At 36.9% G+C, this 16,683-nt stretch overlaps 1 protein-coding gene across 3 annotated transcripts in view; it reads right to left on the bottom strand.

The window, feature by feature from the left end:
• Positions 1 to 16,683, bottom strand: part of RABGAP1L (RAB GTPase activating protein 1 like) — a 713,371-nt gene that overhangs the window by 590,196 nt on the left and 106,492 nt on the right. For all 3 annotated transcript variants that reach the window (XR_005836374.1, XM_040636233.1, XM_008696595.2), the window contains one exon: positions 4,023 to 4,089. Coding sequence is in view for 2 of the 3 variants with exons in the window: in XM_040636233.1 (XP_040492167.1) it covers positions 4,023 to 4,089 (67 nt within the window). In the remaining variant the exon portion in view is untranslated. The remainder of the gene's footprint in view (positions 1 to 4,022; positions 4,090 to 16,683) is intronic.

Raw genomic sequence — 16,683 nt, 5'->3', positions numbered from 1 at the left:
GGCTTGCTCCCAGCCTCTATAAAGATACTTCTTGGGGCGCCTGGATGGCTCAGTCGGTTGAGTGTCCAACTCTCTTGGGGTTGTGAGATCAAGCCCCAAGTCAGGCTCATGCTCAGAGAGGAGGCTGCTTGAGGATTTCTCTCCCTCTCCCTCTCCCTCTGCCCCACCCCTGCTCTACTCTACCTCTAAGATAAATAAATCTTAAAAAAAAAAAAAATCCTTCTTTAACTATCTTTGCTGAAGAGTTCTTCCTGACTCCTTTGCCCCCACCACAAGCAGGGCTAACAAAATCAGGCACAGCCCGTAAGGGACATCTGGACAACAAAGGTCTCTGCCCAAACTAGGCCAGGTGGAACCACTAGATGCCCTCCTCTTAGGAAAACAGATTAGGAAATACAGACAGAATGTGGCAGTTTGTAGTAGGAACACAGGCAGAAAAGCCATAAGACAAAGGCCAGAGAATCATATAGTAAGCCACTAAATAGAAACTTTGGTTCATATAGTGAACCACTCTCAAGTAATGAGCAAGCTTTAGCTAAGGTCAAGTAGCCAGATAGTGTCATAAAGCAGACGCATGATACTGAAAAGACAAAATACACAGAAAAAATGAAAAATGTGGGGCGCCTGGGTGGCACAGCGGTTGGGCGTCTGCCTTCGGCTCAGGGCGTGATCCCGGCATTATGGGATCGAGCCCCACATCAGGCTCCTCCGCTATGAGCCTGCTTCTTCCTCTCCCACTCCCCCTGCTTGTGTTCCCTCTCTCGCTGGCTGTCTCTATCTCTGTCGAATAAATAAATAAAATCTTAAAAAAAAAAAAAAAAGAAAAATGTAAGTTCATGCTAATCCATCCATTCATTAAGCAAATATGAGCCTACTCTAAGCCATGGTCTATGCCTGTAAGTATCCAGCAAACAAAACAAAACGAAATGATCCTGACTCTGGAAAACATTAGCCTGTCAGTTCTCTAAGCAGCAGTTTGTGACCCATTTGTGGATCATAAAGTCAATTTAGTGGATTATGACTAGACTTTTTAATCAAGTAGAAGAAAAAATAGCAGAGTTCCTTACATGCATAAGGAGTAAGAACTGTTTCATGAAAATCTTATTTCTGCTTTTTTCACACATACAGATTTACAAGCATACTGGATTACAGTGTAAACGTATTTGTAACTGTGAGTTCACTGACTGGTCTAGTGTCAATAAATGATTAATTGTAAAGATACACAAGCTTTCTGAGGCATTTATAGGACTTTTAAATTGCATTCCAATTCCAAGACACCGGGCTCTACTGAGTTTTCAGCTCTTCTTGGTACCTTGCTGTTAGGCTTTCCCTAGGTACTATAGGAAAGCAAACTTTGCCACCCAAAATGTATCTCTTTGACATGTGGTTATTTTTAGGCTGCTTATTTAAAAAAAAAACAAAAGGCTGAGGAAGAACCTTTGGCCTCCCCCCTTATGGTCAACATAGATAACTACAGTATAAAATAAAGCAGGTCAGGTAGTCAGAGAGGAAACTGGCAACGGCTATTTGTTAAAATTCATATGTCCCATTGTTTCTGAGTGGTCTCCCAAACATTTGTCTGCCAAACATTTACTTTTTTTCATCTTCTTTGAATTGTCTTCCTTCCCTTTGAAGTCCCTAACTTCTACCCCTTCTCCTTAGCTTAGAATGGCGTATAAGCCTCATTGTCTGACTGCCTGTAGGCATCATATTCTTACGGAGTACCCATACATATGTAATTAAATTGAATTTTCTCCTGCTAAACTGTCTCTTGCCAATTTAATTCTTAGACCAGCCAGAAGAACGTTGAAGGGTAGAAGAAAATTTTTCTCACCAACAGTATCAATGGCTGTGGATCAAAAATTTTCATTTCCTTATTCTTACAAGTATCTTCACCAAAAATATTCTCACTACTGGAAGAAAACTGAATCTGTTATTTGTATCCCCCCAAAACCCAATTTTACTTATAGATGATTTTGTTTATATACTATATATATATATAAGTGATCTACTTGCTGAAAAATATTTTTTCATTTATAAATATGACTTTCTCTTTCATGTAGATCTTATATTAAACTAAATTTATAAATTTATAAAAAGTCTGAATTCATCTTATTAGAAAATATTCAAAGGGAAGAAAAGTCAGCATTGCTTAAAAATTATTCAAGATAAATAGAAAAGTCTCGCAAATTCTGAAATTAAATATAACTGCAGGATTTTTCAAAGTTTGTCAGAATCAAGTGTAAGACAGTGAAATTTGTTTTCGAAGTGTTCACATATTTGAACAAGTCAGAAGAACATAACATCTTGCTCTAGAGGACAGAACTAAGACTAATTAGGCAAAGTTATAAGGAATATGATTTCTGGTGGTTACAAAGAAATAACTTTATAATAACCAGAACTGTCCCATAGTCTTCATTAAAAGGTAGTAAGTTCCTTTTTATGAAATGTAGTCTAGCCAAAGCTCAATAACCATGTATTAAGATAGCACAAAGATCAGTAACAAATCACAACTCTTGATAACTGCAAATATAAACCGTCCCACTTTTACCAACTATTTGTTGAACAGAAGCTTCAATGCTGATGAGCCCTTTGATTTCAATATGGACTCTTCAAAGTAGAGGACTACTCTTCAAGTAAGACACTCAAGACTGGGGGCCTCAGAAGTTCATGCCAATCTGTAATTCTATAATCTGCATTTAGGTTTTATGAAAAAAAAAAATCTCTGCCAGTGATACACCTTAATCTTTTAAACTCTGAAAGACCATGACTAAGACCTAGGAACCTGTAAGTGTTAAATGTCCCTGAACTGCCTCCTCATGGAATTTTCAGGACTCCAAAATGCTATGGCTTGCCGTAGGTAAAACCACTTTATTACTGATATGTTGTAAAGAGGATGGAAGAGAGGTGGATCAATAGCTAATCTGTTTTCACATTCACTGTATCTGGTTGTCTTTAACCTTACCTTTTTGTGAAATGCTTTCTCTGTATCTCTGTGGCTCACTGTATCAACTCCCGGAGAGCACTTACCTCACTGCCATAGCTACATACTTAAGAGATCTGTTTTCATCACAAATCTATAAACCCACAGATGCTAAGAGCTATGTTTTACTGTATCTATAACCCCAGCACTCCACACAATGCTTGGCACACAATTATGTGCTCAAAAAGGCTGAAAAAACCATTTCCAGTAGGACCATTAGAAAATCAATGTGACATTACCATGAAAAAAAAATGATATAATTGGTGATATTTAATTGACATTTTCAGAACTCAAGCTGAAAAGATTAAAAACATGTTGTGCTTGCTATCACTAAGTATTAAAATCCCAGTTAAGTCACTTTATATTTTACTATTTTATACTTACTTGATACTCTAAGATGACTTTCCTACAACATATCTAAATCACAAGGTAAATATATTCATTAAGTGCAATATAGAAGGTATTTCCTGTTTAAAAGTTAAGATAATTGCTATTTTTATATCAAATACCAACTCTCAAATATATATTAACCTTCAAGAAAATTCCTTAAATAAATACCAATCCTACAATAAATATACTTTGCTAAGGACAGGTAATAAAGGAAGATAAATTCAGGAAGGGAAATGCTTTAAAGAAAACAAAAGCATTCATCACAGTACTCAAATTAATAACAGTGCATTAAAATAAATGAAAGGCACTATATTCACTCTGGATATGCCTGTTAAAATCATGTACTAGTTATTTTTGGCTCAAAGAAAAGATATCTTCCTAAGAACCCAACCAGATGAATAAATGGACATTGTCGTAACACTATCCTTTCATTTGCTTTCAATTTGCATATGACTTTTTGATGGAAATTTTTCTAAATCTCTCCCTCATAAGTAATTTTAAGTTTGGGTTTCCAAAATTATTACTACCATACAGATGAAAAGTTAGAAACAATTTTGACAATATGACAAAATTTTAAAATAGAAAATACTTCTAAAATATAAATTAACTATCAGCTATACTTGGTTAATGTGCTTAAGATTATCATTACCATATCCAGTAAATGCATGTCACTGTTCTTCACGTTTCGACCTGGGCTTAATAACATTCCAAAACATCTGAAAATATTGGGGGGGAAAAAAAAGGACAAATAAGGTATCAAGAATATAATAAAAGCCCAGTGAGCAAAAAGCCTTTTTATAATAACTACACAATCTGAGCTCTGTTATTACAAATAGCTTTAGCTTTTTAAAAGAAACACTATAGAAAAGAATTAAGATACATAATAAAATTGCATAGAAATAAATTATCTAAATTCCCAGATCTTTATTTCTGCATGTAAAAGGTTACCAATCATCAGAAACTGTGATAAAAATGGCCACAAATTATTGACTGAAACAAAATACAGTAGTGAGATAGGAACTGGTTTCTACATAGAAGTGAGACTTCATTTGCCTTGGAGTTATTTCAAACATATAAGTCAAAATCAACTACCCCAATTAAATAAAAAAGGAGATTAAAAAAAAATAAGACTGTGCTCACTCTTTGTATCAAGCCAGATTAACAGAAACAATTACCCTGGCCTTCAACAGTCATTTTCACTGAGTAGCCTGTTAATATTTATTATACCTTAAGTTTGAAAAAAAGTTATATGAAACTCATTACTAAATGTGCCACTGTATTAGTGAAGATATTATCCAACATACTATATATACAATTAACTATTTGTTCTGTGCTTCCTGATGCTATAGAAGCTTTAGGAATCCCATCTACTACATCCCCTAGTACTGTATTTGTGAAGGATTTTCATAAGCTCTAAAATTCAGCTAAATCCAACATTTTCATATTTGTTAGGTTATTATTAATTCTGCTTTTTAGTAAGAAAAGTACAGTCCAGAGAAATCCAACAATTTACTCAAATTCTTTTGCCTCTTAAATAGATCTTGTAAAGCTACAGGCAGTGTGACCTGTCTTCAGGATCCCTCTGCCAACAACGCATATCCACACTTACTAGAGTGTTTTTATTATAGTTTTCCAACATTTAAAAATACGCTATGGAACATTTCACACAGGAGTACAGAATGCAAATAAATTAAGTATGTTAAGATTATTTAAATTTCAAAATATTGACAACTGACATGTCACTACATAATCTGATCCTTGTTATTTTCCAAAAGTTTACTTTTCTACTAGCATATCTTGTTCTTCCATGAACAAGATAAGTCCTATCCCAATATGACTCTACTAAGTGGTAAAATAATATAAACTTCCTGTTAGTACTTGAGGATACCTTGCTCACGGCTCTCTTTGGCATGCAAAACTAATCAAGTACATGACACAGATAAAGTCACTGAGCTCTGAAGATAACTTTCCAAACATATTACTGTGCCACTGAACAAAATGTAATCTACTACAAAAGAAAGAATACCCTAATAGCCATAATTTTAATACAATTACTATATACTGCTATAATCTCCCTATGAACTCCTAGAATAAACACTACAAATTAAATGTTAATTATGCAATTCATTGTACTATTTCTTCTACCATTCCCTTAAATACTTGCTAAACAAGAATAAAAAAGTGAATTCTTTTTCAGATATGAAATTTGGCCCCCCCAACTAAAAAAGTCAATGAGGACAGAAGACTTCTCTCACATTCCCTACATGCTTTGCTTTGACTTGTATCTCTCACAGTTTTTTAAAGAACAATTTTCTATATTACAGAATTTTTAAGTTACAAAACTATTATGTACTCACTGTAAAAAGTTAATGGACACCAAAATGTAAAAAGAAAACATAATTTATCCTTTTTCTCGCTAATAACAGCCCCCCTAAGAACCAATGTTAACAATTTAGTATGCATCCTCCCTACATTTCTTTTTGCTCTTTTTGAAAACTTATTATCATTTTGTTTGCCAAGCAACTGCAGGCGAATGATGAAATTGGTACAATTTTATATTTTTTTAATATTCCCATGTTAAACTCTACTGCAAAAAGAGCCTTGGAGGTTTAGGTTTTCCTTAAATGGCAACAGCTATCACTTTATTCTGATGATCTTTGATGTACTGCTCTTTTCCTGGGTTATAAATTAAAAATCCTGCCACCAGGGCACCTGGGTGACTTAGTCAGTTAAGAGTCCGACTCTTGATTTTGGCTCAGGTGATGATCTCAGGGTTGTGAGACAACCCCAGAGTTGGGCTCCACATTCAGCGCAAAGCCTGCTTGTCCTTCTCCCTTCCCCCTTCTCTTTTCCCCCACCCCCCAGGCTCTCTCCCCTCTCTCTCTCTCTCAAATAAATAAATAAAAATAAACTCTTAAAAAAAAAAAATCCTGCCACCAACCAGAAGTGTGACCTTAGAGAAAGCACCTAACACCCCCTTTTTAAAAAATCTATATTCGCCATTTGACAGAGAGAGAGAGGCAGAAAGAAGGGCAGCACAAGTGGGAGGCAGAGGGAGACGGAGAGCAGGGCTCGGGGTCAATTCCAGGACTCTGGGATCAACACCTGAGCTAACAGCTGACACTTAATTGACTGAGCCACCAAGATGCCCTAGCACCTAACCCTCTTGAGCTTCTGCTTCCTCTTCTAGAAAATGGGAGAGATATAACAGATGAATTCTAAGGAGTTCTTCCAACACGAAAATTGCACCATCTTTCTCTATCAAGCTGTATTAGTCATTTCCAAATTTGTATTTCATTAAAGCACATGAGGTTTCCCGTGGAGACAAGCGAGGTCTATTAGGAATAATGTGTCAGTAATTAGATAGATATTATTAGTACCACAAACACCTAATGCAAATATTAAGTATTTCATTGGGGCGGTCAAAGCATTCAACCTATTCTTGTTAACTCTATAAATAATGTAGACAACTGCCATCACACCTATTTTCTCAAGCAGCCCACAGTCTACTAGAGGAGGAAAATACAAGTAAACAGGGAACTACAACCTGATATGGTAAGTTCTGGGATCGTTGTAAGTACAGAATGTTAAGAAAGCCAAAAAGATACACACCCAACACTATTTATAATATCGTACATAGCTGAACTGCCCAAAATCTGAAATCAAACCTCCTGAGAATGAGATAATGATAGTATATTAATATTATTACATTAATTCTAGCATATACTATTTAATGCCTTAAGTCAGACATTACCATATTGCTACATTTACATTTCAAAACAACCTGCATATGAGAAATGACAAACTAGTTTTCATGAAGGTAGAAGTGATTTGTCCAAACAACACGGGTATTAAGGTAAACAACTGAGATTTGAGCCCATGTCCATGATCCAAAACTGCAGATCTTTTACATATTATACTCTATCACCTCCCAAGCCTATCAGGAAAGATTATAAACTCCCCATGTGACCCAGGGCAAGTTATACACTGCAACATTTCACTTTCGACAGATCTGAAATACAAATGTTATCTGCTTACACGTTCACTATGTTCACGTAAAGGTGAAACGAAAACCCTCAGGGTCAAAGTACACTGTGAACTATAAAGCAGTGCCCAATTATACATTAGTATTACAACTGCCACTATTATTTTTTTTAAAGACTTTATTTATTTGAGAGAGTGAGAGAGACAGTGTACAAGCGGGGGAAGGAGCAGAGGCAGAGGGAGAAGAAAACTCCCCGCTGAGCAGAAAGCCCGACACAGGGTGGGGTGGGAGGGCTCGATCCCAGGACCCTGATATCATGACCTGAGCTGAAAGGCAGACACTTAACCAACTGAACCACCCAGATGCCCCTACAATTGCCACTATTACTAAGAAAAGAAAACTTAACCTTCCATAATACTTCTGAGTTTCTACTCATAACAAAGCTTTAAACAGTTTTTAATACCAAGTTAGCATCCATACAAACACCGAAACAGCATATCTAGCTAGCACTGCTTTAGACTTAAGTGATAGAAAAAAGTAATAAAAACCAAAGATGATATGTTCATGTTCTGTACCAGGAAATTAAATTGCTTTACTTTTGCTTTCAGTCCATCAAATGATTAGGATTCTATCTACCTCCATAAAGACTATGGATAAAAACGAAGAAGAGAAGAAAGGAAAAGGAAAGGAGGCAAGCATCTACCAGTGTCTGTTAAGGAACACTGTCTCTTAACTGAACTTTTGTTGTTAAAAATGAAACAGTGACAGTATGTCAGAAGGAGGTAAACAGAAATACAAAGAAAAGCTGTAAGTCAATCATACTTTTTCAGAATATCCAAGAACACGAAAAGTTAAATTTGGTAAAAATTAGAATCCAGTCAGTCTCACACTAAAAAAGTTAGAGCAAAAGACAGTTGGAAAAGCCTCCCAGGTGAGAAATGCCGGGATTGTTTTTCCCTCACTAACAGGATCAAGCAGAGATAGATACACAGACATTCCTCACCACGCACAGTATGGGGAACCATGACAATAACCACACAAGCTGAACTGGGCAAAATGATGTTATGATCAGTGGGGACAATTATGATTGTTCTGCAATCTTTATTTTTGTCAAAACTTCAAAAACTCTTTGCTGTCAGTTATAAGTATACAACTAATGAAGAAAAAAAAAGTAAAACTATTATTTATTTAGTACTTTGTAATTTAAAGCACTTAGAAACATTGACAATTAAAGTGTTTTATTTCTTTGGAAACAATTACTGAGTTTGAATAGAGCTTGCTTTCTTCTCGTATAATTTACAATACAGAATAACCATTTTTTTCTATGCCCTGATAAACACTCATATTCCTTTCTAAATTTGAATCAGCCTCCAATATTTTATCCTTTGCACTTTCAATGTTATGAAATATCTGAGGGTTCCTTTAATGTGAAGTTTTTGCTGTCATTTCCTCCAGGACATTCATCCTTTTCATCACACTTTCCTTACTTATGCTGCTAAATTAATCCTCACTGTGTTCTTCTGGCTGCCTATGTAGATTCCACTGAACAGTGGCAATGTCAACATTCCCAGGGTCCTATTTCTTTATAATTCCATTTATGTCCTATTCAAATCCTGCAAAGTTATTTGTATAGTGCAGTAAAAGTTCTGCCATGCTACATGCATACTATTCATTGTTGCTTCCCATCACGATACATGAATTTTTTTTAAGATTATTTATTTGAGAGAGTGAGAGAGAGCAGTGCACGTGTGTGTGTCTGTGTGTGTGAGAGAGAGTGAGTGAGGGGGCGGGGGCAGAGAAAGAGGGAGAGAATCCTCAAGCAGACTCCCTGCTGAGCATGGAGCCCAATGTGGGGCTCAATCCCAGGACGCTGAAATCACGACCTGGGCCGAAATCAAGAGTTGGACGCTCAACAAACCAACCACCCAGGCTCCCCGCATGATTGTTTTCAATTGCATGCTTATATCACATTTCTTCCAAAACCCAGCTGAAGAAACCGCATGATCTCCAGTCTTGTCATTATCACTCCCTTTCAACATGGCAACTAACTTTAAAACTTTGGCCTGAATGCTAGCAAAACTAAGTAGAATTTTCTTTTTTATTGCAGTCTTTAATCCAAAGTAGAAATAAATATTCCATTTCAACCCTGAGCAGCCTTCTATTCCTACTGAAACTTAAAGATGATAGAGTGACTTTATTGTGCTCTTTATATTCACCAGACTTTTTCAGAATGGTTGACACCATAGCTTCATACAGGACGTAGGTCTCTTCCTATCTTCATTCTGCTGTCATCATTTCTAAGTCTTCTAAGATCATATGCAATTTCACTTTCAGCATTATCACTTTTCATTTCTTTGCTGCACTCTTATCTTTGTTGGCCAACTCTTTCAATTTACCCATTTTTATGAAATGTTACGCAGGTTTATCACTGAGTGATACAGAGGTAACACAACAACACACTTTGCTGTCTGGGAGTGAGCTAAGTAACAGATGCACTGTTATCATTTTCAAGAGAACTTCAAGGAAGTGATGTGACTAGTCGCTGATCTTGTATTTATGTGGTGACCATGAACTGAAGAGTTAACGGCAGAGTTATTACTTTCTGTAATTACTCATAATTAATATATCATGATAACAAAAATTTGAACCATGTGGCTGCAGGACTGGTGTTATTTAAACCAAAGTAACATAAATTTGTGCATTATCATAACTGCAAAGTAAGGACTACTTGTACATACACAAAAGTGCTAAAAATCTAGCCAAGGTTTTGCCTTCTCATGGTGGCAGTCCACTCCGACTCTACAGGCAACTCTGATTTCCACTTACCACTCAAAACAGTCTCCGTAAAAATCATGACTGTGGTACTAGTGATAATACCACCACAGTAATAACAGCAAGCATTTATTAAACATTTATTCTGAGTCAGGGACTATTCCAAATACTTTACAGATGTTATCTAATTTTTTCCTCCCAAAATTCTTAAGAGGTATTATTCACAATTTACAAATTAGAAACCGAAGCACAGAGAAATTAAGTAACTTGGCCTAGGTCATTGTAGAGCCAGGATTTAAACCCAGATGAAGGACTCCAGAGTTGGTGATCTTAAAAACTTTACTAGCTTCAGGGCCATCAGTCACAGGGAGAAGTCTCTCCATTAGGTTTTATACTTATCAGCTAAAGAGGTTTAAAAAACTAGTTGTTCTTTTCTTTCCATTCTTCAGGTGGGAAATTTTTATTTTTTCCCCCTAAGATTACCTGGAATACTAGACTGATTACTAGAAAAAAAATAAAATAGATGCTTAGGGGGCGTCTGGGTGGCTCCATCAGTTAAACATCCGACTCTTGATTTCAGCTTAGGTCATGATCTCAGGGTTGTGGGATAAAGCCCTTCAACACGGGTTCATGCTCAGCGTAGAGTCTGCTTGAGATTCTCTCTCTTCCTCTCCCTTTGCCTCGCCCCCGACTCATGCTCTCGCATGCGCACTCTCTCTCTTTCTCTCTCACTCTCAAATAAATAAATAAAATCTTTTTTAAAAAAATATTTAAAATAGATGCTTAGGACATTTCAGATCGGCTACCAGTGCAGAGAATTTAATCTATGAAAAGGTTATAAAAGAAGAGGAAATATTTTTAGGTCCTTTTTTTTTCTTTTTAAATTATCAACCAATAACTTCAAAAACATACAACAACCTCCAAGCACACCACCTTGGGGCAATAATGTTCCCATTAACTCCCACGTTATAACGGATTAAAATTTGAAATGCGGAACCGTATTCAAATATGAATACTTTTACTAAATCTTTTCAAGTACAAAAGGAGAATCTAGTTATACTCAAATGAAAATAGATTAAAAATGATTAGAACAATCAAACTAATAAACTTCAAAATCTAACACTTGGCTTAATTGTTGCTAAAAACATTTAGTAAATCAACTATTTTACTTTGCTATTCGACAGGAATAATACAGAAATTTAGATAATGATACATTATTTGGGCTTTTGCATATACCAGATATATGCATCAAAATCATTAAAAGAATTGCTGCAAGAGCCAGTCAATCCAAGTCTGTGAATTCATGTTCCATTCCTGCTTCTGTTGAGAACTTTCTGCTGCAAGTCTCTGGTGTCAGGTAGTATGTGGTCCGTGACAGACCTCCCCTGGCAGACACAAAAGGTTGGGTTCACCTACAGTTCCATGCAAGTCAGGCCTAGGTGCCTGACACTCCCAAAAGGACGATCTCTCTCTTCCTGTTACCCACCTGCACTTTCCAACATCCCCAGGCCTAGAAGATAATATTTTATGCCCCAAATGCACTAAGAGAAATAAGATGATGATGAAAAGATTAATTGCGATGGGGAAGGATTGAACACAACAACACCATTCCCTTTCGATGGGCCCTATCTTAATAAAAAATAAAAGACGGCACGCCCACAGCTACACTGGTGTGCATCCCAGGGATTGCTGTGCTCTGTGCTACCCATCCTCAGTGTTCCCGAAGCCTGGAGTACAGATGTGAATGTCTGGATTTTGTACTTGGGTTTTGCCAAGAAGTGACTGCTACTGCTGCTTTAAATATTTAGTTACAGAGAATATAATTTGTTTTAATTAATAGATTTTTTTAAGTAGTTTTAGGCTTTCAAAAAAACTAAGCAGAAAGTACAGGGTCCTAAAATACTGCCCCAACCCCTTCCTCTACTACCAACATCCTGCACCACAGTGATACACTCGTTGAACCTACATTGACTTATCATTATCACCCAAAGCCCATACTTGACAACAGCGTTCTCTTTTCCTGTTGTACAGTCTATAGGTTTTGACAAGTATATAATGGCCACCTACATCCACCATCACAGTGTCATCAAAATAGCTTTTACTGCTCTAAAACTTTCATGTTACATCTATTCAACACTCTTTTCCCTCCAACCCCTGACCACTGATCTTTTCACAGTCTCCATAGCTTTGCCTTTTCTAGAATGTCATAAGTCTGGAATCAGAGTAGCCTTTTCAGATTGACTTCTTTCACAGCAATATGCATTTAAGGTTCCTCCTTTCCATGGCCTGATAGCCCACTTCTTTTTAGTGATCATTCCATTCCCTGCATGTACCTTGGTTTTTTTATTCATTCACATATTAAAAGTCATCTTCACTGCTTCCAACTTTGGGCAATTATGAATAAAGTTGCTATAAACAAATAAACAAGGAAACAAATGCCAAATGAAGATCTGAAGTTGTGGATATATATAAAAATTTGGAATTCAGAAGAGACCTCAGGGCTGAGATTAAAAATTTGGAAATCATTCATTTATAGACATATTTAAAGTCCTGTATCTAAAGAAACTGGATGAGGTAACTAAGGAGTAAGTGTGGTAGAGGAAAGACTGCTAAACTAATGTCATCAAGAATGAAAAATCAAATAAAATCTACTATACAAGTAGAAAGTAGGCCAAGAGCATGGACATTTCATCCAGAGTAATAAGAGAAAAGGCAGAATATGTGATACAGATAAGATAAACTGGTAGACAAGGTGATGTAATATCTAAAGTTCTATTATTGTTTCTATTATCTTAAATAAGAGATCACTGGTTGAGAGTAAATGTGATAGAAGACATGGTGAACATTTAAAGAGAAGGTGTGAAATAGCCTAGGAAAGGGATGAAATAGCTTGTCTAGTAAAATGAAATAGAGATGCTAGCAACACAAAGGTACACCTGAGGTTATGGTCATGGACCTCAAGTGAAGCCAATCAGCATGGCTGTATGTCTGTTATTTTCCCAGCCGCATTCAGTTATTAATAGGTGTTGGTGCAAAGAAGTAGAAAGCTGGAATTAACTAGAGATGGGAATATGCCAGGCAAGTGGAAAAATGGAAAAGAAAATAAGGGAGTTGTGGGAGTATAATTTATAAAGACAGATGATGGAATCTAAATTGGGACAAAGGTAAGTAAAAAAGTAAAAACATGAAGTGAGTGGGTGAGGGACAGTAAATCATGACCGGACCATGGATTATTAGTCTCAGTGAGATAAAAGAATGAATGGAATTGAGAAAATGAGAATGAATTAGAGAGATAAGTGATCACTATCCCACTGATAGTGATCAGACAGTGGGATACCTGATATTGAGATTGTGAAGGGAGTACAGTCATTGGTAATGACAAACTGCAGAGTATGAGGGTGGAAGTAAGTGGTTGAGGGAGGGAGACAAGAAGAGGTCAAGAAACTAAGAAGCTAGGTTTTTAGAAAAATCATCTACAGAGATACTGAAACTGCCATAAATTAGGATAAGCCTAATAATTAGAGAATGACAATGAACCAGGAGCTGAAATCTTCAAAGAATGATGGGAATCCCAAGGATGTGTAGATAACTGCAACAAGAGAGGCTGGCAGATGGGGAAGTCTGAGAGCATCAACTTCAAAGCTGTGAGTTTTCAATGGGGGGAGAGGAAAACAGTCTGGAAGGAAGCAAGGACACGCAAGAAGGATACTCAAACATCTCCAGAGCAAAGACACAAGGGGTGGGAGGAGAGAAAACAGCCATCACTTGAAAAGAGTGTAAAGGAAGCAGTAGACTCAGGGTGAAAGCCCAGTTTATGTAAAGTGAAGGTAACATTCAGAAATCAGGTTGAGGATGAAAGGAACTGTGCTGTGATGCACTATGAGTTCCAGAGTGTAGCATGGAATGTTCCAGAAGCTGGGTAAAGGTGGAAGATGAGAGTCAGAAGACAGGATATCCAAGGGATCAGGATTTGAGTATTGTGGAAAACCCAGGAGTCCTGGACTTCTTACAAGGCCTGAAAGAAACAGGCAAAAAATAATTAAAATAAAATAAAATATAAAATAATAAAATAAAATAAAAAATAATAAAATAAAATAAACAAAATAAAATAAAATAAAAAATAAAAGATTTCAGCAAGGCTGAAGACTGAGGTGGGAAGAAGGAGGATCTTGGCAAGAGCATGCAGAGCTCTGGAAAACCCTGTTTTACTCCAGTTTGGGACAACCAAAGTGCATAAGTCAAGGAAGGGGCAGTACTACCAGAGATATATGGGCATCCTTTTCCTATTATTGATGGTGGGGTAGGAACGGGAACAGAATATATGAGTGTGGAAGAGTTTTTACTTGAAGTGCATCAGGGTAAGAGAACTACTTCTGGGTATCCAAAGACACTCTAGATTAATGAGTTTGCAGAACTGTAAACCCAAAAATATATTTACTACGCATTAGCTCATAATGCTCCCTGAAAGACAAGGTCCAAAATAGCTGTCCTATATCCACATAGAGAGACCTTCAATTAGGTAAATGCTCATTTTCTACAATCAATAGAAGTTACGTTACATACACCCCCAAGGAACAACAAAATGCAACAACCAAAAAGTCCCCAAGACCACTCCAGGCTCAAAGATTTGCTAGGAGGACTCACAGGACTCAGCATAGAGTTGTACTTACGGCTATGATTCATTACAGTGAACAGATACAAAGCAAAATCAGCAAAAGGAAAACGTGCACAGGGTGAAGTTCAGAGTCCTCTCCCTCTGGAGTCACTGAGGACACATTTAATTTCTCCAGCAATGAGTTGTAACATGTGTGAAAAGTTGTTTACCAGGGAAAGTCAGAGACTCGGTGTCCAAGGTTTTACTGGGGGCTGGTCACACAGGCATCCTTTGCCTAGGATATAACAAAATTCCAGATTCCAGAAGAAAAGCAAGTGTTCAGCATAAATCATGCTGTTTCTACAAACAGTTTAGGCACAGTGAGCCACTCTTCAGTTCTAGGAATGGTGGGAACCTTCCTGAAATCCAACTTTTCAGATGCCATTCAAGAACCAACCCTACAAGCAGACCTTTAGGAATAGCAGTTTCAGCTCTACTATGTTAACTCTCTTCTGCAGAGTCCTAGCTTGATATTTATATTCTAAGTAAAGAGAACTTCAATATAAAACAATGTCATCTGTGTGTAAAATAATATAGATTCTTCAGGAGTTCAATTCCATTTAAAAGACTTAAACTATTTAAAGCTTTGATCAGTTATCAAAGTATAACAATCTTCTATAGTACAGTGGAATAATGAAGTAAACTCACCAAAATATATGAACCTTAAAGAAAACATGTGAATACCAATTAGAAAAATGACATGAGAGGGACACCTGGGTGGTTCAGTCAGTTAAGCATCTGACTCTTGATTTCAGCGCAGGTCAGATCTCAGGGTTATGAGATTGAGGCCCATGTCGGCTCCACACTGGGCATGGAGCCTGCTTAAGATTTTCTCTCCTCCTCCCTCTGCCCCTCCCCTCTCCTCTCCTCTCTTTCTCTCTCTCACTTCCTCCCTCTTTAAAAGAAAAGAAAAGAAAAAAGAAAAATCACAAGAATAAGAAGGATGAGTAAACTTATTAAAACATAGTTAAAATAGAAAAAATATTTAAAGCATAAATACAAAATTTCACATATAACTTATTTAATTTTTGTTAATTGCCTAATGTCCTACTAGATAAAAATATTTTATGTAGTTCTTCCTCCCTCTTCAAATGAACCAAAGTTTTTTTAAAAAAAACTGCCATTATAAAAAAAGATAAAACATTAGTATTTAAGCAATGCTTACTAGTGACATAAAATAATTATATCTATAGATACTTAATACCTTTCCTTGCACCTTCCCACCAAAATAAGTCATACAAAAGAGTCAAATGAAAAAGGCTTTAGGAATAGCAAGACATCCTGATTCAAATTCTCACATTGTCTCTTAACTAGTTATATTTCTTAGCAAGGTAAAATGGCATGCTTTAGCTTCCTCCCCGACACCACCACCAAAAAATTTAACTAAAAAGATAATTCACTTTACAGGACTTCTTCAGTATGAAAAAAACTGTGCATTAAACACTCAGGATGGAAAAGGACATATGGCTGGGTGCCTGGTTGGCTCAGTTGTTAAGTGTCTGCCTTCGGCTCAGGTCATGATCCCAGCGTTCTGGGATCAAGCCCTACATCGGGCTCCCCGCTCAGCGGGGAGTCTGCTTCTCTCTCTCCCTCTCCCCCAGCTCATGCTTGTCTCGCTCGCTCTCTCTCTCAAATAAATAAATAATCTTAATTTTAAAAAAAAGGAAATGGACATATGGCAAAAATCACTAAATAGTTCTTATCCTTACCATTATCGCTATTACGACAGCTAAAAAGAAAAAAAAAACCTAAAATAACCAGGGGTTGGGGCACCTGGGTGGCTCAGTCAGTTAAGCGTCTCCCTTTGGCTAAGGTCATGATCCCAGAGTTCTGGGATTGAGCCCCTTGCTCAACAGGGAGCCTGCTTCTCCCTCAGCCTGCCACTCTCCCTGCTTGTGC

Source organism: Ursus maritimus, unplaced genomic scaffold (genome assembly GCF_017311325.1).
Source record: "Ursus maritimus isolate PB19 unplaced genomic scaffold, ASM1731132v1 scaffold_2, whole genome shotgun sequence".
Lineage (NCBI taxonomy): Eukaryota > Metazoa > Chordata > Mammalia > Carnivora > Ursidae > Ursus > Ursus maritimus.
This window is presented reverse-complemented; position numbering and strand designations above follow the sequence as displayed.